Genomic DNA, 24,785 nt, shown 5'->3' with positions numbered 1-24,785 from the left:
TGACAAAATTGCCCACACACCCCGGTGGGCGATACACCAGAAGACCTGATACCGAGGTCGTGGAAGACATCCGTAATGAAAATTGACAGCTCTCACAGTCACGAACCCCCCCATCCTGGGCTCTACAGGCAAACGTGTCTCTATATAGAATGGCCATACCGCCTCCCTGGCCCACAGGCCTATCCAAATGGTATATTAGATAGCCAGGGGGGAGTGCTCGCACCATATCTGGCCCGGAACAGGATGTGGTCCAGGTTTCTGTTTAAAACAGAAAATCCAACTCGTGGTCTTGCACGAGAGAATTAATTTCTATGGAATGACTAGGAAGGGACCTACAATTCAGCAAAGCTAAGCAAACAAAGCTTAAATAGCGACTAAAATGAACTATATGATAATGGTTGTGCCACCATACTGCAAACAATGCATCTATCAAATCAGAGACGTATTACCAGAGTCTTTAAACATCATTTACAATTTTTAATACAAATCACTTTACGTACATCTCAAAATGTGTTTACATTTATACAAAATATACACCAATAAAAACATTGTTTTGAAAATCCCATTCCACAACCCATTGCACGGCCTTCCAACTGGCCACTAAGGCATGTGATTGGCTCTGACATCACCCCACCATTTCTTTCTGGCGGGCTGGTTACTTGCGGCCTTGTTTCCCTAGGCACCTTTTCTTCCCCTCGCAGTTGTCGTGGCTAGGAATTTCAAAATAAAGTGGAAGGAAAGATCATAATCCAACTGTGCAAAACAAAAGAAGCATATTAAAGACGTATTTGTAGCAAAACACCTATACTAGACCTTGAGACCGGTCTATGTTTTAAATGGACACTTCTGTGCATCATTATTTCATAATCAATAAATGTTTACAGTAGTAAAATCTGCATCAACTTGAGAAGCTTTCTAATGCATTATTGATTATGTGTTATGTCACTAAAGTGGGCATCTGGGATCTGCATATGGTTATACCTTGAAGGGCTAGTTGGTGGCAACAGCTTCGGTTTGCACAGAGAGAATTCCCTAAATATCCTCTGCTGCAGCCCATAGGCACAGGATCTAGATTTAGTCGTACAGACTCCCACAAGATCCAGAACTCTCTAGTTAAGGAAACAAAGGGTTACCACATATTCAAGATGACACTGAAGGGACACCCGTTATGCATACCGGTTTTATACATTTTAACGTATGCATAGCAATATTCTCTCAAAAAGAAATGTAGCATCTGAGGTAAATATAGCGATATTGATATTTGAAAGTTCACATGAGAGAGTTTGAAAGATTTGGACTAAAAAAGTAACTTTTCAATAAAAAAAAGAAGACCTAGGTGAGACTCGAATCAAGGGACCTTTGAGACTAAAAATAGTCAAGCTGTGCTCCAAATCATGAGACTTGTGCTCCATGAGACTTGTAATCCACATTATGGTATATGCATTCAAAAGAATCAGGTAACCTCTAAAGACACCTCCCCTAATGTAGGAGGCAAACAGTGCGTTCAAATAGTGCTTTAAAGTCAGCCGATCACAAGGAACTCATTTGATGAACTGTGATGGGTGCACACAGCAGCCGGCTAACAGTGCTTTAAAGGTACACATACTTCTGTACTATGTCATGCACACTTCTACCACAAGATATCTGGACAGCAGGGTGCACTTTCTGACCACGCAGAACATTCCTATTTCTGGAGAACAGGTAGATGTTCCCAGCATACAGCCATTACGTCCTTAAGAAGAATGGGGGTTTGTTCTCACCATTCTTTAAGACTGTGCATCTTCAACTAGTACATGTAAAAGTTGTCACCATAAATGGAGACGTTACCTTCAAACGTATGAACGTTTTCAACATGAATCTAGACTTCGGGTACTCAAGAAGAGGTGTGCATGTTCTAAGAGTGGAGACCATTAGTACTTAAAAAAGTGTGCATGCTCCCACCAAAGCTGTAGACATTCATTCTGTGCAGATGGTCTACAAATATGGGGACTGGCCTTCTGGCCTTTAATAACGTGTGCAATTTGTGCCTGAAGAGAACCTGTGAATATTCTCAGCATGCTGCTAGACTATGTGATTCTAAGAAGATTGCATTTATGTCCTCCTCATAGCCATAGACACCTGTCTCCAAATGAATGTTAATATGGTCGACCCACAGCTCTTATACATCTTTCCTTTGGAGAATGTTTGATACTGTTGTCACAATTCAGATTCAGATTTTAGGCCAGGGAAGTCCAACATTGGTTGGCAAGTCCTAGGCCCCATGCCTGATTTTCCTAATAACCATAGACTATGTAAATTATTCCCATTTAGTTGAATAGTGTACAAATGTATATCATGCATACCCTAAAAATCTGGCATGACTCTGGTTCTCATGGACAAAAACTGGACATCCCCACTCTAGTACATACGTTCCCTTATAAGAATGTAAGTACATTCTTATCATTAATACAGAACCTGATAATCTGCATGGTTCAGTAGCCCATGTCCCTCATTACTTTGAAGGATATTATTATGGGATTCTGAATGGTTTTTCAGCTACAGCAGCACACAATTCGGAATAACCCACTACGCAGAACACAAACTTAATACCCCATTAAAGTATAGTCATCCACCTCCCAACCACAGAATTGCCCTTGTAGTCATCAAATAACCAGTGTTACCCACTTCCCCCATGAGCTATGGGGTCACTACAGCAATAAAGTCATGTCATCGAAACACATTACTTGTTCCAATCGAGGATTTGATTTCTCCCTATAACCACAGAGGTGCTTTGTAGGCCATGTGTTCCAGTAAATGCCCCTTCCCTTAACTTTGGATTTTATATTTTAGTTACCACAGAATACCAATGGAAGTAGAGGTTGTTTAATCACTTCCATGGAGTGCACACATTCACCAATGCAATTCATATACAGTTATGAACACTAGTCATCTTTAATCAACTATTGACGTCATTACAATTGCTATAGAGTTTCTTCAGTAGTCAAGTCTCATTGTTCGAATGCACTTTCGAGTAAAAAGTCGTCATGGTCCCATATATATACAGATTTCCTCCCGTGATATGCATTCACTTTCGTAAGGGCTTTACAGGCACAGGTAACGCTCAAAGGAATTCTGTAATGCTGTGACCTTTAATCAACGTCATTCCTCAGTGCATTATCTACCAATTCTAATTTCAAGTTCCCACAGCGGTCATGTCCACACAGTAGCCAATGAGAGTTTAACCAGTGTCCAGTGTTTACAGCCTTGCTATTTAGCTACATTTTAACTGTATACGATGAACCCTTTAGCAGGATCCCTTAATCTCCTGTCTAAGTCATTTGAGGTAATGAATACTTTGAACACCATCTCCTAAATTAAAGCCCTATCCCTGCCTGGTTACCTATACAACAGCATTCTCATGTTACATTTGTATTGTTTTACAGCATCTCTCTTTAGTGGGTGCTCATATCCTTACAGATCAATAAGATTTGTGATCTCCATGCCAATAACCACATAGTGTGAGTGCTTCACACCAGCTTGCATATTAGGATATCATTGAGAGCGCCAGCAGACACCTGTCTGTAACTGCATATATTTGAGCAATATTTATGGGATTCTTAGATGGAAGCCAAGTAAAATGTGTAGTTAGTTGCCCCCAACACCATAATATTCTACAGACACAGCCTCTGTAGTTATTGATCAAAGCACCCTCATCTCAACGAGTGCAGGTGGCTTAGGTTTATTTGAAGATAATTATGAAGTACTTATTTTCAGCTTTTAAACATGTGATGAAGACTTCTGCGGCAGCCATGGCTAAATTTCTCAGGGAAGGCTACCTAGCACGCTCTAAACTCTATGCAGTGCCCAAGCCTAGAAATCTCTAAGAACGATGGGTTTCTCCAGGAGGCCGCCCTGGGTGGCCAGATCTCTTAAGGAGGCCTACCTGAGGATCTCTTGCCTTTTGCCCCCTTACTAGGATTCTCTAAAGGTCTTGCTATGTGCCCCAGCATAGGAGAAGACCACAGAGGGCTTGAACAACTAATCTCAGTTTTAGTGTTCTTAAACAATCTTCATGTGCATAGATTACGTGGGAAGCCGTCAATACTACACCACATATTTCCACACACCCGTAGAACACATTCCTGGGGGCATTAACCACTGTTTTAAAAGCAGAAATATAGAAAATGAAGGCTGTGACTGTAGATATGCTCCAGAGTAACATGGCATCACTCAATGATCACAAGTTAGTAACCAGTGGTCTAGCGCAACATAAACCAAAGAGCCACAGATCCTCACCCCGGCCCTCATTTCCCCCTCAACCCAAGGTGAGGTTTTACAGCATGAGGCAATATTACTGTGCACAAATATATAGCACAGTATGAACTGTGACAAAGTTTGCATCCTAAAGTGCTTCTTTCCTTACAGCCAACTCTGCCCAATGCTGTCTGCTCTTTCAGCAGCAATATCTATTTTTGGTCCTTTGGCCATGTACTTTCACACACCCTTAACTCTACACTTAGTATCAAAATTAAAATATCACATGGTCACCATATCTGAAAATCAGAGCAAGGGGCCAGCTGCTCATATGAGGTTACTGAGAGGGAAGACTTAAGGGTGTTAGTTAAGGGGGCAGCTAACCCAGGGAAGGTGCGGAGAAGGCATCAGCAGTTGCCCTGAAGCTGAGCTTGATAGAGATACGCTGCTGATGGTCACTTGAGAAAAGAGGCCATCTTCCACAGGAGAGGTACTCAGATTGCAAGAAATTAAAAGGCCTCTCAGTTAAGAGTTCTCCCAGCTGCCACCTTAGGGAAGAGTCTGAGTCAGTAAGATTGACATGGGTTCTCAAGGCTTATTTTACTCATGGGTTAGAAGCGACCTGGATTGTGAATTCACTCTAACAGGCCCCTCACTCCTCTTTTCAGAATAAAGGTGAAGAGGGTCACATTGTGCCAAGGCATCTTCGCTATGGTTCTACTGACACAAGCAACATGCTGAGACGGCCATATTGTGCAAAGGACTTTTAGCTGAGGGTTCTACTTGCTCGGGGAGCAATTCAAGAGGCTAAGAGTGAAACGTCCTCTCCAAATAGATGCCTGCTCCACCCACAGTTGTTCTGAATGGGCTGGGTCAGACAAGCCTCTCAGCACATGTGCCAGCTGCCCTGGGAGAGGAGGTTAAGGTCAGACTGTGCAAATGGTCTCTCAGTCAACATGCTTGCTGCCCCTGGAACGGTTCTGGGAGGTAGGTCATTCTATAAAGGAACCACTCAACTAGGCGAAGTCCTTTTCGGACAAAGAAGGACCGCAGCGGTTTTCTGAGGGGCTGGATGCCTCTAGGAAAGCACTGTGCAAAAATGTCACCCCAACCAAAAAACTGCTGCTTTCATCTTCTGCATACCATCATAGTAGGGTGATTGCGGAGAAGCCATATGGGCATTACAGTTCACTCAAGTTGATCACTTGACGGACAGGTCTGCAGCTCCATAGCGTGCAGACTACAGACACACTGTAGCAGCTCCATCGACTCCAACGAGTGTTCAGCAAGAGTCTTGCTTCTCCATCAAGTGCAGTTGCACGGAGGTCTAGGAAAAGCTTAGAAGGGGGAGTTCATTCCCAGCTTAGTTTCAAACTGCAGCTTCTGCCGCTTCTGGTAGCGAACACGGACCCTGCAGTGAAAAGAAAACAATGGTTATCAATACACAGAAATAGCACATACCACTAAGAAAAGAGACCTCCAACACCACAGAAGGGAAATACGATTACTTAGACACAGACACATCTCACAGGGAATGGGAAAGAGAGGTGGGAGAAGAGAATACATCTGTGATGCGACTCATGATTAGTTGCAATAGGTAAACATTCTTAGGGAAAACACAAAAAGCTAAGTAGAAAAATGTAGTAAAAAAGGAATGAAAATAAGTGCATTAACCATGTGCAGAATCATTCCCCTAATTTTGCTAAAGGAACCCAGGATATGCTTTACAAGCAAGTAAAACTTGAAGAGGTGGGGGCAGAGTTCAACAGCTAGGCTCACTTGATGCTGAGGCAGAAGGTCAAAGTGAAAGACCTATGACTATATGTCTGTTAAGCTAAGACCTGATGAGGGTGGTGCCATGAGGTACAAGATACTGGCCGACAGTCAAACAATCTGTCCCAACTTTACAAACAAAAAAAGCAATGGCATAGCCAAAAGGTCCTGCTTTGGCAATTGTGCAATTTTTTTTATTTTTTATTATTATGTTTTGCAAACAAAATGTATATTACATGGTACATTTGAAAGTTGTCACCATAATTAGAGAAGCTGCCTTCAAAGGTATGAACATTTTCAACATGGATGTAAACTTTTTTTTTTTTTTTTTTTTTTTAAAACCTTTATTGTACAAAAAGTGCTCACAAATACGGGCCTACAACCCAGCGGGCTGGCCACCACATAGCAGGAGCATAATCAGCAGTACAAAAGTATCCACAGGATATGACAACAAAAACACAGGAGACATAGGCCGAAAGCCATAGAGCAACCAGCATGGACAGGATATATGAAGGTTGATTTTCTATTATGGGAACGGGAAATATAGGATCATGATGGGCAGTGAGTCAAACAAAAAGGGAGGGGCCGTGGTGAGCCGCGAACAGGCGATCATAGAAAGTACAGGATAAATCCAACAAGAACTAAACATATCTGTAAATACAATCCCAACGGAAGTACCACAAAGAGAGGCGATTGCACTCGCCGTCCAGCGCCCACCCACCACAGCTACAACCAGACGTAACAAACTAATGTAGAAAAATCCCATCGTATCAATCAATACGGTACACACCCCAATAAAAGGAAAGAAAGTCCCCCACAAAGGAGGGAGGGGAAGGAAGAAAAAAGAAAAAGGAAGGGACTCCTCCTCAAACAGGCGCCCCCCGGCGACGAGGCAGGAAAACATAAACCGGTACACGGCATACATCGAAGGTCAGTGGCAGAACACGCAGTGAGCCAGAATCACAATAAGACCGGCAGGCCAGTGCATCAGAAACACCCCAGGGGGACACATGACGGGACGGAGTTCCGAAAAAGGGAATACATAAGAGCCATAGAACAAAAAAGGGAGAAAAAAGGGGGGGGAAAAAGACCCCCCATAGTGACAGACCCCCCCACCCACCCCACAAGCCCACCCTGCACCCCTGCAGAAGGCTATGGCCTACCCCCCAGCAGCGTGCCTGTCGCCCTATTTAGAACCCGAAATATAGAAGAACAAAGGCAAGAAGGAAATCTAAGACAAAAGAGGGGAGGGGGGAAAGGGAAAAGGGAAGAAAACGCGCGGGAGAGGGCCAAGGAACAGAATCATCCTCACCCACCCACCCGCCTGAGAAAAAGGCAGAGCCCTCGGGAAGTCAAAAAATTATCAGGATACGTTCCAGGAGCAGCACAAATTCACACATAGTCATACCGTTACATGCCGATCATCCAACCAGTACAAGACTACCGCACACAGAGGCAAATTCGTCTCAGCCCTTTCCTGGTTTGTCCAAATTTGTAACCGTCTGATGCACTAAGAACCAGACCACGAAAAACAGAAGGCAAAGAGCAGTGAAATCAAACGGCAGTCCAAATAAGATACATGGAGTGAAACCCGGATGATCCGGAAAAGTCAAAGAACATCTCACGCAATGCAGGCACAGTTTCAGGGACAGTTCGAGAAAAGCCGACTCAGCGGGGTCGGCACAGGAGCCAGGGTCGATCATTCGAGGCGAAGAGAGGCAGAAAGAACCAGTGAGTCCAGTCCAGACGGGATCCGGCCCCTGGACCAGTGGCGCCGGAGATAGCACAGGACGATGAAGGGCAACGGAACCCCGCACATCCACAGACGCGGCCGTCGCCGGGCCCCTGCTTCCCAGGACAGATCCAGTTTCACCCTGCAACGGCGACGAAGCCGCATCCAGTTTAGGGGGCCCGAACGGCCCGAAGAGAAGATCCACCTCCAGGGTGACAACGGGTGCGGCCACCGAAGCTCGCCAGGAGAGTAGGGCATCCAGGATGCTCTTAAGTGTAGGAAAACCTTTACAGTATCCGGCACCCGGGCCATGCGGCGGGCCTCCAGCGCTCGTCCAGGCCCGGCTGAGACCTACAGGGTCGGCCGCCATCTTGAAAGCCCGGCGGGGCCGCGGCGTCCGTCAACCCCCGTCCGGGCAGCAGCGAGGCAAATGAAGACCAGCCGACCGGCAGCAGGGCACCTCCAGAGCAGGAAGGGGGGCCACCAGAAGAAGGGGAATCGCCGGCTCCCCAGTGCCGCCGGTCCCGTTCTCCGAGTCCGGGCGGAGGAAATCAAAATGGCCGGACCGGAGAACAAAGGGGGAGCAAGCCGAATGTACGGTCAGCCCCGTCAACGGAAGGCAGCGCCTCCACCCAAGGCCACCGGCCCACCGGAGCCGGCCAGCAAGTCACAGCCGGCCTACACGCACAACGGCCTCTACGACCGCATCCACAGCGCCATCAAGGGCCGACCATCGAGCTCCGCCCCGTCCGGGCGCCGCCGAGAAGATCCAGGCCAGCCCGCTCCGGAGACCCCGAAGCGAGCGGCAGCGATGTGCAGGATCCACGGCACCCAAGGACAACCAGAGCAAAAGGTGAGTGCCTGCAAGTTGTCTTAGCACTACAGCATAGCAAAGAGGACTTCCCGGGGCAGGATAACGACAGGATAGACGATAAAAACAGGCAGGCGAGCGGAGCCGAGCTAAAACGCGGCCATCTCGGACGCGAGCTTGGCTCCTCCCTCCGGATGTAAACTTAAAGAGGTGTACATGTTCTAACAGCGGGGACCCTTTGTACTTAAGACAAACGTGTGCATGCTCCCACCAAAGCAAAAGATATTCATCCCATGCAGATGGCCTAACAATGTAGTAACAGACGTGTAAATATATTTGGCTACAGATATATATATATATATATATATATATATCTGAAAAACATAATTTAAAAAACGATGGCATGCTTGCCAAGGAGATATAGATAGAAACGCCCCCTTCTGCCACTACCATGCTACGAACCTTCACACCCTCGATCCTGGCTGTCACTCGAAACGCTGTTGCTTTGCTGCACCACACAACATCGAGAGAGCACCTGCAAGTTATCATGTACTTACCCACATCTCACCGCACAGACCGCAACCAAATCCCCACTCTCACACTTACACAGTCCTGCAACCATTCACACTACCCTCCACACTCGCATGCATGTTCCTCAACACCCACTCACTCTCCAAACACCACAGAGATCTGGGACCTGCTGCACAACAATGCCCCTGGCCTACTTTCCCTCACAGAAACCTGGCTGAACCTTGCATTGGCACCGGACACTGCTGCAGCCACCCCCCTCCCCATTCTCAAAGTATTGCAAAGAAAAAACAGCCTTCACATGCTCGGAGGTGAGATCGCCATCATTCTCATCTACAGACCATCGGGACCGCGCACCAACTTCATCCACACAATCACAAACTTTGTTGCACCACTCACCTTCTTCGGCCTGCATCCAGACACGAAAGACCTCACCTAACACCACCTGATCTTACTCAAAACACAAATGCTAACCCCATCACACCAGAAGAAACCGCTGCCACTATGAAATCAATCCGCTAAGGGGCTCCATTAGACCCCTGCCCTCACATACCTACTTCAGAGGCCTATGACTATATGTCTGTTAAGCTAAGACCAGAGGCCTGCAACCCGTCAGCGCTATGCTCACACCCATTCTGAATGCCTCCACCTCTTCCAGCGGCCTTCTCAGATACTTGGAAACACGCAACAATCGTCCCATTGTGGAAGAAACCCTCAGGAGACCAGTCAACGCTAGCCAACTACAGACTGATCTACCTACCATTCCTATTCAAGGGTCTTAGAGAAAATCATGAACAGTCACCTCACCGAATACCTTAATGACCACCAACTCCTCAACACCACTCAGTCTGGATTCAAACCCAACCACAGCACAAACACCGCCCTCATCGCCACCACAGATGAAATCTGAAAATCTCTGGACAGAACAGACATGGAAGCCCTCACTCTCTTGGACATCTCTTTGCAGCATTTGACAGTGTCTCCCATCCCATCGTCATCCAATGCCTACACAAAACTGGAATACAAGGACAGCCTAGGTCTGAAGGCATTACAGGCATATCTATCACACAAAAGAGGGGGGGACCTAGGAGCTAATAAAGGTCCAGTGTCCATGCTCCTAATGCATACGTGTATACCAATGAAAGGACACAGTTCCTAAAGTGGGGTGCAAAAAGTCACCCAAACTTAAGGGTGCAAGAAAAGTCACCCATACATTTAAAAAGAAAAAAGTACAAAGGAAAGAAAGGTAAATCTTAGGTAAGGATACCCACTGGTGAGGGGAAAGAAACCTTTGTCCTCTGTTGCCCTCACACACCCCAAGGGATGTCATGCTTCATCATCGGGCAGTTGCTCCTCGTAGGGCCGGCGCTGCAATTCCCTACGGGCCCCCGAAGGGACACTTTGTCGGAGATCTTTTATAGGACTGCCGGATGGTGCATGGGGGTGTGCGGGGAGTGGGTTCAATGAGGGTAAAGAATAAAAGGAAGTGCGTGCAAAAATGAGATAAAAAGGGTCAACATGCAGCGACATTGTAACTGTTGTACCCTAGGCAGTCCGAAAACCACAGAAATAAAATTGCCCCAAAGGCACACTATGCCCGGGTGACAAAAGGTCATAGGTCGACATGTTTCGCGCTTGTCTCGCCCATATAGGGTCGTTTGCGCTTCTTCAGGACCAAAGTGATTCAAATAAGTGAAGTGCACGTGAATAATGTCTATAAAATAAAATACCCTCTGTCTCAATCAGGGTGGAACAGCAATATGTTTACCCTCAATGTGGCAACGGCTGTATGTTGGAGACCACTCGTGATTGAATACCTGGTAAAGCAGTAATGAAATCTCGCTGTAACATAGGCTTCAAATATGAATTTATTAGTCCATGCTGATAGTGGCACATTCGCGAAATTAGATGTTCTACAAATTCAACTTGATCCGACTCAGACCACTGGTCAAAATATTTTATGCACAAGTCTTTTTCTTTCTCATAATTTCCTTCTGAAGGCCTTTTTCTGGAGACAATAACAGATGAAGGTCCATTCTGTATCTGCCATACTGTGTTTTTCTTTGGCGATTCATCTTCATTCTGCTCATCCATTACTGATGTGTTCATCAGCTCGATAGTCTTGTCCTCGATCACAGACTCAGACTCCATCTTGTCCAGGCTGTGCTTCCTCCTTCCCAGCTTCAGACGGAAGCGCAGAGACCGCGACGGCGGCTGGGCCCGCGGAGCTCCGCCCTGCGTGACGAGACGCTCACGTGACCGAGTAGCCGCCACCGCCCGGAAACCTGGAGGCAGTCAGAACAGCCCTGTTCTGACTGCCTCCAGGTTTCCGGGCCCAGCCGCCGTCGCGGTCTCTGCGCTTCCGTCTGAAGCTGGGAAGGAGGAAGCACAGCCTGGACAAGATGGAGTCTGAGTCTGTGATCGAGGACAAGACTATCGAGCTGATGAACACATCAGTAATGGATGAGCAGAATGAAGATGAATCGCCAAAGAAAAACACAGTATGGCAGATACAGAATGGACCTTCATCTGTTATTGTCTCCAGAAAAAGGCCTTCAGAAGGAAATTATGAGAAAGAAAAAAAGACTTGTGCATAAAATATTTTGACCAGTGGTCTGAGTCGGATCAAGTTGAATTTGTAGAACATCTAATTTCGCGAATGTGCCACTATCAGCATGGACTAATAAATTCATATTTGAAGCCTATGTTACAGCGAGATTTCATTACTGCTTTACCAGGTATTCAATCACGAGTGGTCTCCAACATACAGCCGTTGCCACATTGAGGGTAAACATATTGCTGTTCCACCCTGATTGAGACAGAGGGTATTTTATTTTATAGACATTATTCACGTGCACTTCACTTATTTGAATCACTTTGGTCCTGAAGAAGCGCAAACGACCCTATATGGGCGAGACAAGCGCGAAACATGTCGACCTATGACCTTTTGTCACCCGGGCATAGTGTGCCTTTGGGGCAATTTTATTTCTGCGGTTTTCGGACTGCCTAGGGTACAACAGTTACAATGTCGCTGCATGTTGACCCTTTTTATCTCATTTTTGCACGCACTTCCTTTTATTCTTTACCCTCATTGAACCCACTCCCCGCACACCCCCATGCACCATCCGGCAGTCCTATAAAAGATCTCCGACAAAGTGTCCCTTCGGGGGCCCGTAGGGAATTGCAGCGCCGGCCCTACGAGGAGCAACTGCCCGATGATGAAGCATGACATCCCTTGGGGTGTGTGAGGGCAACAGAGGACAAAGGTTTCTTTCCCCTCACCAGTGGGTATCCTTACCTAAGATTTACCTTTCTTTCCTTTGTACTTTTTTCTTTTTAAATGTATGGGTGACTTTTCTTGCACCCTTAAGTTTGGGTGACTTATTACAGGCATATCTACACAAAGCTGGAGAGTAATTTTGCACAACAAACCCACCTGATCTCATGAAGCTTAACCATTTCATTGATGACCACAACTGAGAAAAGGGAGAGCAAGGCGAGAAGCCAGGAAATCAGAGGGAGGTCAGTGAGGTGGAAGTTCAGCAGGGACTGAGTATTCGTCCAGAACATCAGATCCAAAGTCGTCTGTACCACCTGGCCCACCAACCTGGGGAGAATGAGAAGAACACAAAGTATGAAGAGATTAGCCACTGAATAGCTCCATTGTCATCACCCCTGCATGCACAAGGCAGTGCTTAACTTTATTCATTTCACAGGGGTTAGGAGAGTGCCAGGCTTTATAATGACTGAGGCATTTCATGCACCTTTGAGCGAGGTACTAGGACTGGCTATACTGATCACCAATGTAAACATCACAAAGATTAGCCAGGTTAAGCAATAGCATTAATAGTAACTCAAAACCAAAAAGCCCTTCAAATCCCAGCTGACATCGTCTGTATTGCCCCTCCACAGGAAGCCAGTGATACACGATACTCACACTACAGGTATGGTCAGGCACCACCACATGTTACTAAAGGGGCTTTTCCTCCACAGTGGTTTGGAGCGATGGACATGACTCAGGGAGATCACAACTGAGAAGAGACAGAAATATGAGCCATTACTTGTGGCGATAATTACAGGGACAAATAAGATGCATTGCGGGACTGGATATCAACCCCCTAGCCACCACCCCCCTCCCACCCCCCCATGGCAATTACCTGTGTGCAGCACGATTAAACAGGCACACATCTTCTGGCCCAACAACAAGCCATTGGAGAAAAGGCCAAACCAGTCTGGAGCCTCCACAGCATTACTACAAAAATAGAACAGAGTGAGAATGAGGCGACATCTTAAAGACTCAGCAAAGCATTAGAGTGGATCAGAGGTAGCACCAAGGAAGAGGAAAGGAGACAATCCCAATCTCCTCCAGCATGGAAAAACAGGACATATGTAGGATGTTTGTGGGACAGAGAATGCCTATTGGGAGAGGGAGACAGATGCCCCCTCTTGGATGGGATGAGCGAAGGTGGATGCAGTAAAGAAGAAATGGAAGGTTACTCTTAACTTTTTTCCATTCACCATATTTTATCGGCCTTGTGTGGGGGAATCTAATGCTTTCAGGATACAGGTGAAGACAGAGAAGAGACTTTAGACAGGTGGGATAGTAGTGCATGAAAACAAAGTGGATAGTAGAGGTGAGGGCTGTATAAGGCAAAAACGAAGGGAGCCAATAGGTTGAGGTAAACAGATAAGGCACAGAGATGGTTAGTGGGTGAGGAGTGGTGGAGGACATAAGACAGGGTTGTGACACTGAAGACAGTCAGAAAGCTAAGAGGAAATGTTACCGAAATATGGGGTAATGAAATCACAGGGGGTAGCACAATGGTACATAGAAAGTGGGTTGCCAGCAAGAAAATGGCTCGAGCTGGCAGCAAGCAGAGGGGGGAGAAAGGGTTGTAGAGACAGTAGATAAAGTGGAGGAATGGAGTAAATGGGAATCAAGGAGGAAAATCGGATATAAAGTAGGCAAGAAGTATGGTACAGAGACAAAAACAAGAAGCGGTCAGGAAGGTGCAAACAACACTGAAGGAAAGTGGAAGAGAGACCACATGCATATAACCCTTAACAATAAACATATTAGGGTTTCACATGCTCAGACTTGCATTTTAGATGACGGAGCCCAGCCACAGTTGTATGCAGCTGGGTAAGCACCATTCATTTGCAGGTCCACACTCAAAGGGATCTGCACATCAAGTTGGACTCTAACAGTGCCAAACAGGTGTCAGGAGTGAGAGGCTCCTCAAGTGAGGAATTATTACACCGATCAGGAAAGTGTTTAGTGGTACTTTTAGTGACACAAAGTGTTTAGTTCTTTAATTTAAACTTAAAGGTGTTGCCACAATAAAAGTTCCCAAAGAGTGTACATTCTGAATTCTGGGGCCGACTAAGGAAATGAACGACCGAAGCTTGATAGAGGTGCTGGGCGTTTCACACAGGGAGGCGACTTACACTGGAACATTCTAATCATAAATTTATTGTACCTTCTTTGACTTATGTAGGGCCAGAGATCTGCAGCAATGGCATGACTATCAAACAAAAAAGGTAAGTTTGTTTTGAGGTCTGGAGGGTTTCTAAACTAAGAATGTATCGAACACTGCATCAAGGGCTTATCTAAATAAATATTCTTGAAAAACAATACTCAGTTCAAATGGGAAACAGAATGTTAGGTACTGTTTAATTTAATGAAGAGCATGATTAGTAAAGCTGAATGGTAGCAAGGTATACTGAAATGGTCATGCCTTCAACCGCAGGTAACATCTGTGTGATTGCAGGGCAGGAATGTGAACGTAGGAGTCCTGCAGGTCCGGCGCTACCATCCAGTGTTCTGAAACTTGGGTAGAGAACTCCCAAAAGGGACAAACGGACCTCCGACAGCTGCTCTGATGTAGGTGGAATATGCAGTGGATTGGAAAGGAATGGTACAACATATTCTTGCTGGACTATTTGGAAAACCCTTGCTGGACTATTTGGAATACTGTAATACTCTGCACCTGTGGAGGTAATATCTTATCCTGGCAAGCTAAAGCAGTTTTGATGGTGGTAGCAGAATGGGCACAGGACTGAGCAGTACGCTGCTCCGGAGGGCCCGATGTTGCCGGCTGGATCTCCGAACTCGAAAAAACTGGAGGGTCTGTCCTTGGTGTTGTCTTTGAAGCAGTCCTTTTCCAAAGAATCAAAAGGGGCAAAACAGATGAGGGTTGAGAGTATTGAAGTATAGGCGCAGAAAGGCCAAGGAAGCTCTGTGGCACTGCTTTGCTAGAGGCAATACAGGGCCAAGCCTGCCTTATATAAAGGAGCCATCAAAAGGGATGTCACTCAGTGATGTCTGAACAACATCTGAGAAGCCTATGCATTTCAACCACGTACGGTGCCAAAGCAGCACAGTAGTGAAACCTCCTCTTCCTGAATGCTTCCATGCATTGTGATTGCCTTTCAGGAGGTGTAGACAGCATGTATTAGCGTTTAGTGTGTTCCAGTTTTATCCTGACCATATTGACTGTGTTCAGAGTCCGAGGCAAAAGGAGTAAGAAGCATCTGTGGGCAAGTTCTGGGTAATGGCAGTGTTCTGTCAGAATCAGTTGCGCCACAGGTTGTAGGAGGCACGACTTCCACTCAGGTCATGTTGGGTTCTCCTCAGAGCCAATAAGACAATAAGTTGCTCATGCAGCGGTGGTATGGTATTGACCATGCTGAGTTTGAAGTCAGGTTGGGTGACGGCTCGAGGTCGGAACAGACCCCGCAACAGAGTCAAGAAGCACAGATGGAATGGAGGATGGATCTGCCAACGGTAGTCTGACTGAAGGACTCCTCTGATCGTTGGGGGCTGATGGTCCACCAGAGGAATCCTAAAGTGTGCTCAAGATGCACAACATGGCTTCCTTGAAAGCTTTTATTTGTTGCAGCTTTACAGATGAATCCAGGAAATCCGGTACAAAAGGATAAGTTGAGAAATTGGTTCCTCGGTAGAAGACAGAGACCGTGAAGCACCTTGACTTCACCATGACATCTCTAGTCAAAACTGGTGGGACGAAAGAAAGGAAAATGCTACTTACCAGTATGCATCTGTTCGTGGCATGTAGAGCTGCAGAGTTACACACTGTGCATAGATGGGCACCTAGTGTTGGGACCGGATGTTTGCAGTTTGTTTTTGTTGTAGAAAAGTCTTTGGAAGTCAGGGGATAAATGACTACTCCTTTGGGTCATACTGCGCATGGGCATCGTCCCCATCCCCAGATTGTTTTTCGCCATTAGGGAAGTGATGGAGCTGTACAAGTAGTGATGTCCATGTGATTTGTATCTAATTAAGATAATACTTGAACAGATAAAGGTAGCCCGGGTGGGCGTGTGTAACTCTGCAGCTCTACATGCCAAGAACAAATACATATTGGTAAGTAGTATTTTCCGTTCGAGGCATATGAGCTGCAGATTACACACTGCATTGATTGTATAGCAGTACCCACCATTAGCGGCGACCACTCGTATCTTTTGCAGTTGTTTGAAACAGAGTTTTTAGTACAGCCTGGCCCACAGTGGCTTGTTGTTTAGTTTGCACATCTACACAATAGTGTTTTGTGAATGTGTGCGGTGTAGACCATGTAGTTGCTTTGCATGTACCATCTAGGGAAATGTTCCCTAAGAATGCCATTGAAGCCCCTATTTTCCTTGTAGAATGGGCTTTTGGAGGAATTGTTAACGTATGTTTGGCTTTGTGGTAACATATTTGTATGCATTTAACAATCCACCTAGCTATCTCCGATTTTGATATGGGGTTGGCCTTTATGTGGTGGTGAAAAAGACACAAAAAGTTGTTTAGTTTTACGAAAAGTTTGTGTCCTTTTAATGTAGTACAGTAATGCTCTTTTGACATCTAAGGTGTGTAGAGCTCTTTCTGCGACTGTTTGTGGCTGCGAGAAGAATACGGGCAGCTCAACAGATTGATTTAGATGGAATGGTGAAATGACTTTTGGAAGGAATTTAGGATTAGTACGGAGAACCACTTTGTTATGATGCATTTGCAGAAAGGGTTCTTGAATGGTAAATTCTTGTAGTTCACTAACTCTTCTGAGAGAAGTAATAGCTACTAGGAAAGCTACTTTCCAAGTTAGGAATTGCAATTCACATTTATGTAAGGGTTCAAAGGGAGGTCCCATTAACCGTGTGAAAACAATGTTTAAGTTCCACACTGGTGAAGGTGGCGTTTTGGGAGGGATTATTCTTTTGAGTCCTTCCATGAAAGCCTTTATAGCTGGTACTCTTAAAAGAGATAGATGTTGTCTATTCTGTAAGTATGCTGCAATGGCAGCAAGGTGTAGTCTGATAGACGTGTAGGCTAAATTACACTTTTGAAGGTGTCTTAGGTATCCTATGATGTGTTGAATAGACACGTCTAAAGGATTTATGTGGTTGTTTTGACAGTATATCACAAACTGAGGTTGTCCCCACATTTGAAAGAACGGTTGAAGAACTTGTGGATGAAGTTCCCAATCGTGGATCTGCTGTGTTTGTAGACTTAGCAGATCTGCTATGGTGTTTTGTACTCCTGGAACGTGTTGGGCTAAGAGGAAGATCTTTAGTGGTATAGCCTATCTCCATATCTGCTGTGCTAACTGAGAGAGCTGCAGAGAGTGTGTTCCCCCTTCTTTGTTTATTTAGTACATGGCTGTCATATTGTCTGTGCGGACTAAGACAGCTTTGCCTGATACTTGTTTTTGGAATGCTTTTAGGGCTAGAAAAACAGCTAGCAACTCCAAGTGGTTGACGTGGAGTAAGTTTTTTTGCGGTGTCCACCTGCCTTGCATGGTGTGATGCAGTAGGTGAGCTCCCCAGCCGGAGAGCGACGCGTCCGCTGTCATGTTTATTTGAGGAACTGGCTCTAGAAACTGTCGGCCCGTTGAAAGGTTTTTGGTGTTCCACCATTGCAGAGAGATAGGCACTCTTGAAGTGGACGCATTTGCAGTCTTGCGTGAGGTACTATAAATATGCAAGATGCCATCATTACTATGAGCTATATGAACACTTGAGCTGGAAGCGAGTGTTGTAGTTTGAATCTTGTTAGGAGAGTTTGTACACTTGTTATCCTAGCTGGAGTGGGATAGGCTAGTGTTAGTTGGGTGTTTATTGTAGTGCCGAGATATTGTTGTATGTGTGAGGGTTGCAGATGTGACTTGGTGTGATTTACTGTGAATCCCAAGTCATGGAGCAGTTGAATTGTAGCGCGAGTGTGTTGTACACACTGGCTGTATGAGCTGGCTTTTATGAGCCAGTCGTCTAGGTATGGGAAGACATGCATATGTTGTCTTCTTAAGTGTGCTGCTACCACTGCTAGGCATTTGGTAAACACCCTTGGTGCTGTTGTGACTCCGAATGGGAGCACTTTGAACTGGTAGTGCTGCCCGTCTAGCACAAATCCGAGATATTTTCTGTGCGCTGTGTGTATGGGAATGTGGAAGTAGGCGTCCTTGAGCTCTAGAGTGACAAGGAAGTCGTTTTGTAACAGGAGCGGAAGGACTTGTTGGAGTGTGACCATATGAAAATGATCCGACTGTATGTAAATGTTTAGAGGTCTGAGATCTAGGATAGGTCTTATAGATCCGTCCTTCTTTGGGATTTAGAAGTATAGGGAGTATACTCCTTTGTTTTGCTGATGCATTGGGACTATTTCTATTGCATTTTTTTGCAGGAGGGATATCACTTCCTGTCTGAGCAATGTTAAATGTACCGTGACATTGGACGCTGCCTGGGTGGTATGTTTGGGGCGGTGGATGTTAGTTCTAGACAGTAACATGACTGAATTATTTGAAGCACCCACCTGTCTGATGTGATGTTTTCCCAGGCTGGTAGGTATTGTTGTAATCTTCCCCCGACAGGAGTGGAATGGGGCGGGGGGAGGGAAGTCATTGGGCAGGGGTAGAGGCAGAGCAGGAGTTGTTGTTTTTACCTCTGCCCTTATTGTTGTTACCTCTGTAACTACCCGTTTGGTAGCCCCTACTACAGGTGGATTGTGTGGGGGCTTTGTACGAGGTAGAAGGTGTGTCTGAAGAGTATCCCCTGGTGGCGCCTCTGTAAGATGAGCGGCGAAATGAACGTCATGGAACCTGCGACTGCAGAGCTCCCATAGATTTGGCTGTATGTGTATCCTTTTTCATTTGTTCAAGGGATACATCTACATTGGGTCCGAATAAGTGTTACAGGAATAACAAGTTACATAGTTATAACAGTTGAATCAGCAAGTTACAGGTTACATAGTTACAACCGCTTGAATCAACGAATCACAGAGGGAGGGGGAGTGAAGGAGACACAAATGGAGAGAAGAGGAAAACAATGTCAGATGAGCGGCTGGGTAGGTGACGGCCAAGGGGCCAGACTCCTTTATTGCTGCATAGGACAGCTCCACTGGGCATAGGCCAAGGTTGCTCCGTCTCCGCGATAGGTACAAACAGGTTTGGTATCCGCCCAGGGGGCATCGCCATTGTTCCATCGAAGGGGGAGAGAAGGAGACACATAGCGGAGAGACGAGGAAAAACAATGTCAGATGACCGGCTGGGTAGGTGACGGCCAAGGGGGCAGACTCCTCTATAGCTGCATAGTACAGCTCCACCTGGAATCGGCCAAGGTTGCTCGGTCTCCTCGGTAGGTACAAACAGGTTTGGTATCCGCCCAGGGGGCGTGGTCATTGTTCCATCGAAGGGGGAGAGAAGGAGACACATAACGGGAAGACGAGGAAAATCAATGTCAGATGACCGGCTGGGTAGGTGACGGCCAAGGGGCCAGACTCCTCTATAGCTGCATAGGACAGCTCCACCGGGCATCCGCCAAGGTTGATTAAGGATAGCACTTTGGACTTCAGGTTTGAACCCTGATATGCGTAGCCAGGCATGTCTACGCAATAAAACACTGGTGTTAACTGCTCTGGAGGCAGTGTCCGCTGCATGAAGTGCACAATGAATGGAGGTGTTTGTAATATTTTTCCCTTCTTGGATAAGCTCATTTGCTCTATCTTTGTACTTATCAGGGAGGTGCTGCATTAATGATTCTAATTCATCATAATGTGCCCTGTCATATCTTGCCAATAATGCTTGTGTATTGGCAATACGCCACTTGTTTGCTGCTTGAGACGCAGTTCTTTTCCCTGATGCTTCAAGGAGCTTAGACTCTTTATCTGGTGGGGGAGCTTCACCTGATGTTTGTGAATTTGCTCTTTTGCGTGCATTGGAAACCACAAGTGAGTCTAGTGGTACTGGGCCTTTAATATATGCTGGGTCTGAAAGGGCAGCTTTATATTTCTTCTCTATTCGTGGGTTAATGACCCGAGTTCTAACTGGGTCTTTGAAGACTTCAGGAGCATGCTTAATCACTCCTTTAAGCATGGGTAAAATGGATGAGGACCTTTGTTCATTATCAAAGGTATCCATTAGGAAGTCTTCATTTACAGGGTCTGTATGCATGTCTACCCCATGATACTGCGCAGCTCTGTGTATCAACTGATTGAAACCCATAGTGTCTTCTGGTGGGGAAGGCCTAGAGGGGTATATGTGGTCCTGAGGGACATTTGGGACGTCTGAGGTGTTATAATCATCCCACGGGCCAGGTGAGCCTGGAGGAATAGATGGATCATTTGCATTACCCCCTATATCATCAGAACTATCATCCCTGTTGTCATCATCTGGTATGATAGAGGATGTAGGGGAATGTTGTCGTAGGGGAACAGGTGGTGATGGCATAGGTGGAGGAGAAGGAACTCTTAGAGGAGAGGTAGCCATGTCCTTCTTGTTTGGATGAGGAGCCGGTGCCGGTGTATCCAGTGGTCGTTTTTTTTTAAGTTAGAGTTAGTTGACCAGTGATTGGATCTTTAACCAGAGTCTTTTGTGCAGGGTCTGGGTGAAATAAGTCCTCTGCAGGAGGCCGATCTTTTGGTGCGGAGGGAGGTTTCGGCACCGAAGTGGCTTCTTTTGGTTTTTTGGCAATGTCTTTAACAGGAGAAGCAGGAGTCTTTTTCGGCTCCGATGGTTTTTTAGGCTCCGGTGCATTTTTCGGATCCAATGGTTTTTTCGGTTCCGGTGGTCTTTTTGAATCCAAAGCGTGTTTGCTTGGTTCCGACCTGGGTTTCAGTGCCGAGGGACTAGCGGTATGCTTTGGCGCTGATGGTTTGGATGTTGGCGTGGCAGGTGATTTTGTCTTTTTCGGTGCTGGTAGGTGTGCGCCGGCACCGTGGGGAGGCAGAGTCGCCGGAAGGCTTAGCTAGCTTCTTAGCCAGGCCCGAAGGTGGAGCAGTAGAAGCAGTGTGTTGGTGTGCACCCGAGCCCGAGGGCGAGGGTGTGACCGGAGCATTCTTTGGATGTGTCGAGGAAGGGTCGGGGTCGACGGTCTTACTTACGACCCGCTGTGCTGGAGTGATGTCCTCGACTTCGGAATCTTCTGCCTCGGAGTTGCTGTCAACGCCATGTTGTTCTGGGACGTCGATGCCCTCTTCGAAGATGTCGTCTGGAATGGGAGCTGAAGATCGAGCCATTGTTCTCTTAGCTCATCGGTCCCAGATCATCTTCTTGGAGCGGAAAGAGGCACAAGCGGAACAGTCTCTGGCCTTGTGCTCCGGGGAGAGGCAAAGGTTACACACTTCATGAAGGTCGGTGTTGGGAAACTTCGACCCACATTGAGGACACTTTTTAAATGACGTCCTTTCCATGAGCTGGAGTCGAGGCCTAGTTAGGCCCGAAGGCCGTCGTCGACAACCGGAATCGAAATGTTCGATGTTGAAGAGTAGCGTTGACTGGAAAAGCGTTCGAAACAAATTTCTGGAAGCTGGTGAGGATTGCGCGCCGAAGGAAATCGGTCCCAACACGGAGCGCTGGAAACACATCCGAGCCCGGTGGCGGAAAAAACAATCTTGGGTTGGAGCCCATGCCCATGCGCAGTATGATCCAAAGGAGGAGTCACTTATCCCGTGACTTCCAAAGACTTTTCTACAACAAAAACAAACTGCAAACATCCGGGCCCAACACTAGGTGGCCATCTATGCACAGTGTGTAATCTGCAGCTCATATGCCTCGAACATTGAATTTTGAATTCTTGTGTTTCTTTTTTGACTTGGACTTATCCGACAACTTGGAGCGTGAGGAGGAACTTTTGCGGGAAGGACTTAGAGAACGGAAAAGGATCCGCATTCTTGACTGATATCTGGTGGGGTCTGTCACAGACATCTACTTGGGAAAGTCCATGTAATGTTTAAACCTTGTAAAAGACTGCAAAATGTTTGAGAGCGAGTTACGGAACTCTGTCCAAAGGCGCGGAAAGAAAGAAACTGATAGAGTGCATGGGTGGTGCTTATATGCGGCTTCGACATCACTCCCTGGTTGAGATGAAGTTGTCGTGGAGCAGCACAACACCACATGTTGGAGTTGGACAAGCGCTGAGAACATTTTTCAGATTCAGTCAGGTGCATGTGAGGAATTCACAAGATGAGTTATCTGCAATTAGAAGTACCATTAGAATTCACACTTTTTCTCATGGTTTATTTTACAAGTAGTCTGAAATCTGGATGCCAGAACTGGTTAACACTAGGTGTATGATTAAGTTTTTGTTTGAGCTCCAGATGGGAATGTGTTCCTACTTCTGTAGCTAGTCAAATGGGGCACAATATTGGTAAGAAATAGTTGCTGACCAGTCTGGGAATAGGGCATACCTGACCCCTCTGTACCATCCCAATGGGGGTGGCTTGTTGGAGTTGAGCGATACCAAAGGGGATGATGGACGGAGCGTTTGAGCAAATCAAACACTCACCCCCAGTCAACTGAACTGGGTTTAATCCATCACCATTCTTTAGCTCACTCCACCACCCCAGTTCAGACATGGCCATATGCAAATCAGTCTGACCCTGTGCCTCATGGGAACAGTCCAGCCCGAACTGCCATGCCATGTCTTCCCTGGACCGGAAACAAGCATCCTGTGACCGGTTTCGGATTCATAATCCTCATAAGCCAGGCTATCTTGAATCCAGTGGTAGAGTGAGCAAGGGACTCACGTCTGGGCATACCCTGCCAACTTAGGGCGAACAAAGCAATACCAAAGGGGATGATGGACGGAATGTTTGAGCAAATCAAACACTCACCCCCAGTCAACTGATCTGGGTTTAATCAATCACCATTCTTTAGCTCACTCCACCACCCCAGTTCAGAAATGGTCATATGCAAATCAGTCTGACGCTGTGCCTCATGGGAACAGTCCAGTTTGCTTTGTTGGAGAGTTGGACAGAGTGATAAAGGGAGCAAAAGCAGGTGTGTTGTATTGTAACTTTAACTGGAAAGAAGATTTCAAGAAAAATCTGTGGACTTGTGGAACAACCACTAACTCAACTCATTTGATGTTCTGAAAGTAGAGGGCCTCAATTACAGGCTCATGTTGGACAGAAAGGGAGCGCCAGGGGAGGCACATTGGTCAGACATGTCTAAAGGAACGTGTCAAAAGCCCAGAGATGTCAAAGGGTGTCCCATAATGGGGAAAAGGGTTTTTAACTAGTGAGGAGATTAAGGAAAGGCAAAGGATAAATGCCAGCAAAGGAGTAAAGGAGAGGTTGTGATTTGTGAAACCTGCATGATGACATGCCGTCACACAAGCTGTGGTGTGGCACAAGGTTAACACAGGAAAATGTGCTGAAGTTATAAGATTTAAAATGGTGACACTAGTGCCTCCGATTATTGAAATTAGGTGGACGCAGGTGCTTGGGCAGTGCTTCATTTGAGCCAGTCGTGGCCACCAGCCCTTATTCTTGGGGACCAGCACTTCTTTTCTACATCAGACATTTACTGAGACCAAGAGAGGGAAAAACAGGGTAAAGAAAGAGCAATACGGAAAAACCATCCCATAAAAGAGAAAGCAGGAACCTGCAAGAGTGAGACAAAGAACAGGGAGTGCCTGGCAGCATATTAAAAATGCATGAGGTGTATTCAAGACTGCGCAGCCTTGGTATTGGGCGCTTTGTAAATTAAGCACTGTGCCTGGGCACATAATTTCTGGCATGACAGATAAACAGGGGCCAGTCAACATAAAAGTGAGTCAGGAGTCAACAAGTGAAGATCCACAGAGTTAATATGATGCAAGTTTAGTGGATGATTAATAATAGGTGATGTGTAAGATGGAAAGTGGTAGCAGAATAGCACTAAGAAGAGTGGAGTCATGTACTCTTGTAGGCATCCGAAAAGCTAGTTGGAGGTTATGGATATTGCTGGATCCTGTATTGTTCCCCGTCCTTGGTATGCCAGCGTGATTGGTAAATGTCCGTGGCTTCCCCTGAGGTGCATGTGTGATGTAGGAAGAGTCTAGCTGGCTGCAGATTCTCTCACAGTTTTGTCAGCTGATATTAGGGCACGTAAGGAACCACAATTGTGGGTACCATTTATTACATCTGCAATGAGGATGGACTGCAAACTTGTGCATGCACTGCTATGAACCTATTATGGCCCTCTGATCTCATCTGCCTGCATAAAGTTTATTTGTTTAGAAACTGGTTGTATTCAGAGTATGACATACATTAATTAGAAAAGTTCTGATACGCGTAGTGCCAGTTACTGAGGTAAATGATCTCTATTTTTCAACATTGAGTGCAATAATTCATGTTCCACTCATATTACTGAACAGGTCATGAGTCTTCACAAATGATTCCACTGTCCACCAGACACTTACAAGATACCATTTACATTTGACATGTATCAGGCA

General features: G+C 46.1%; 1 protein-coding gene across 4 annotated transcripts in view; it reads right to left on the bottom strand.

Moving 5' to 3' along the window:
* Window positions 1-456: 456 nt before the first annotated feature.
* The window catches only part of TMEM94 (transmembrane protein 94), a 968,231-nt gene continuing 943,902 nt past the window's right edge, over window positions 457-24,785 (bottom strand). For all 4 annotated transcript variants that reach the window (XM_078654522.1, XM_078654523.1, XM_078654524.1 and 1 more), the window contains 4 exons: window positions 13,235-13,329; window positions 13,015-13,108; window positions 12,514-12,684; window positions 457-5,644 (listed from right to left, as the gene is read on the bottom strand). In XM_078654522.1, coding sequence (XP_078510648.1) covers window positions 5,572-5,644; window positions 12,514-12,684; window positions 13,015-13,108; window positions 13,235-13,329 — 433 coding nt within the window. In that variant the 3' untranslated portion in view covers window positions 457-5,571. The remainder of the gene's footprint in view (window positions 5,645-12,513; window positions 12,685-13,014; window positions 13,109-13,234; window positions 13,330-24,785) is intronic.

The sequence above is a fragment of the Lissotriton helveticus genome, chromosome 7 (assembly GCF_964261635.1).
Source record: "Lissotriton helveticus chromosome 7, aLisHel1.1, whole genome shotgun sequence".
Lineage (NCBI taxonomy): Eukaryota > Metazoa > Chordata > Amphibia > Caudata > Salamandridae > Lissotriton > Lissotriton helveticus.
This window is presented reverse-complemented; position numbering and strand designations above follow the sequence as displayed.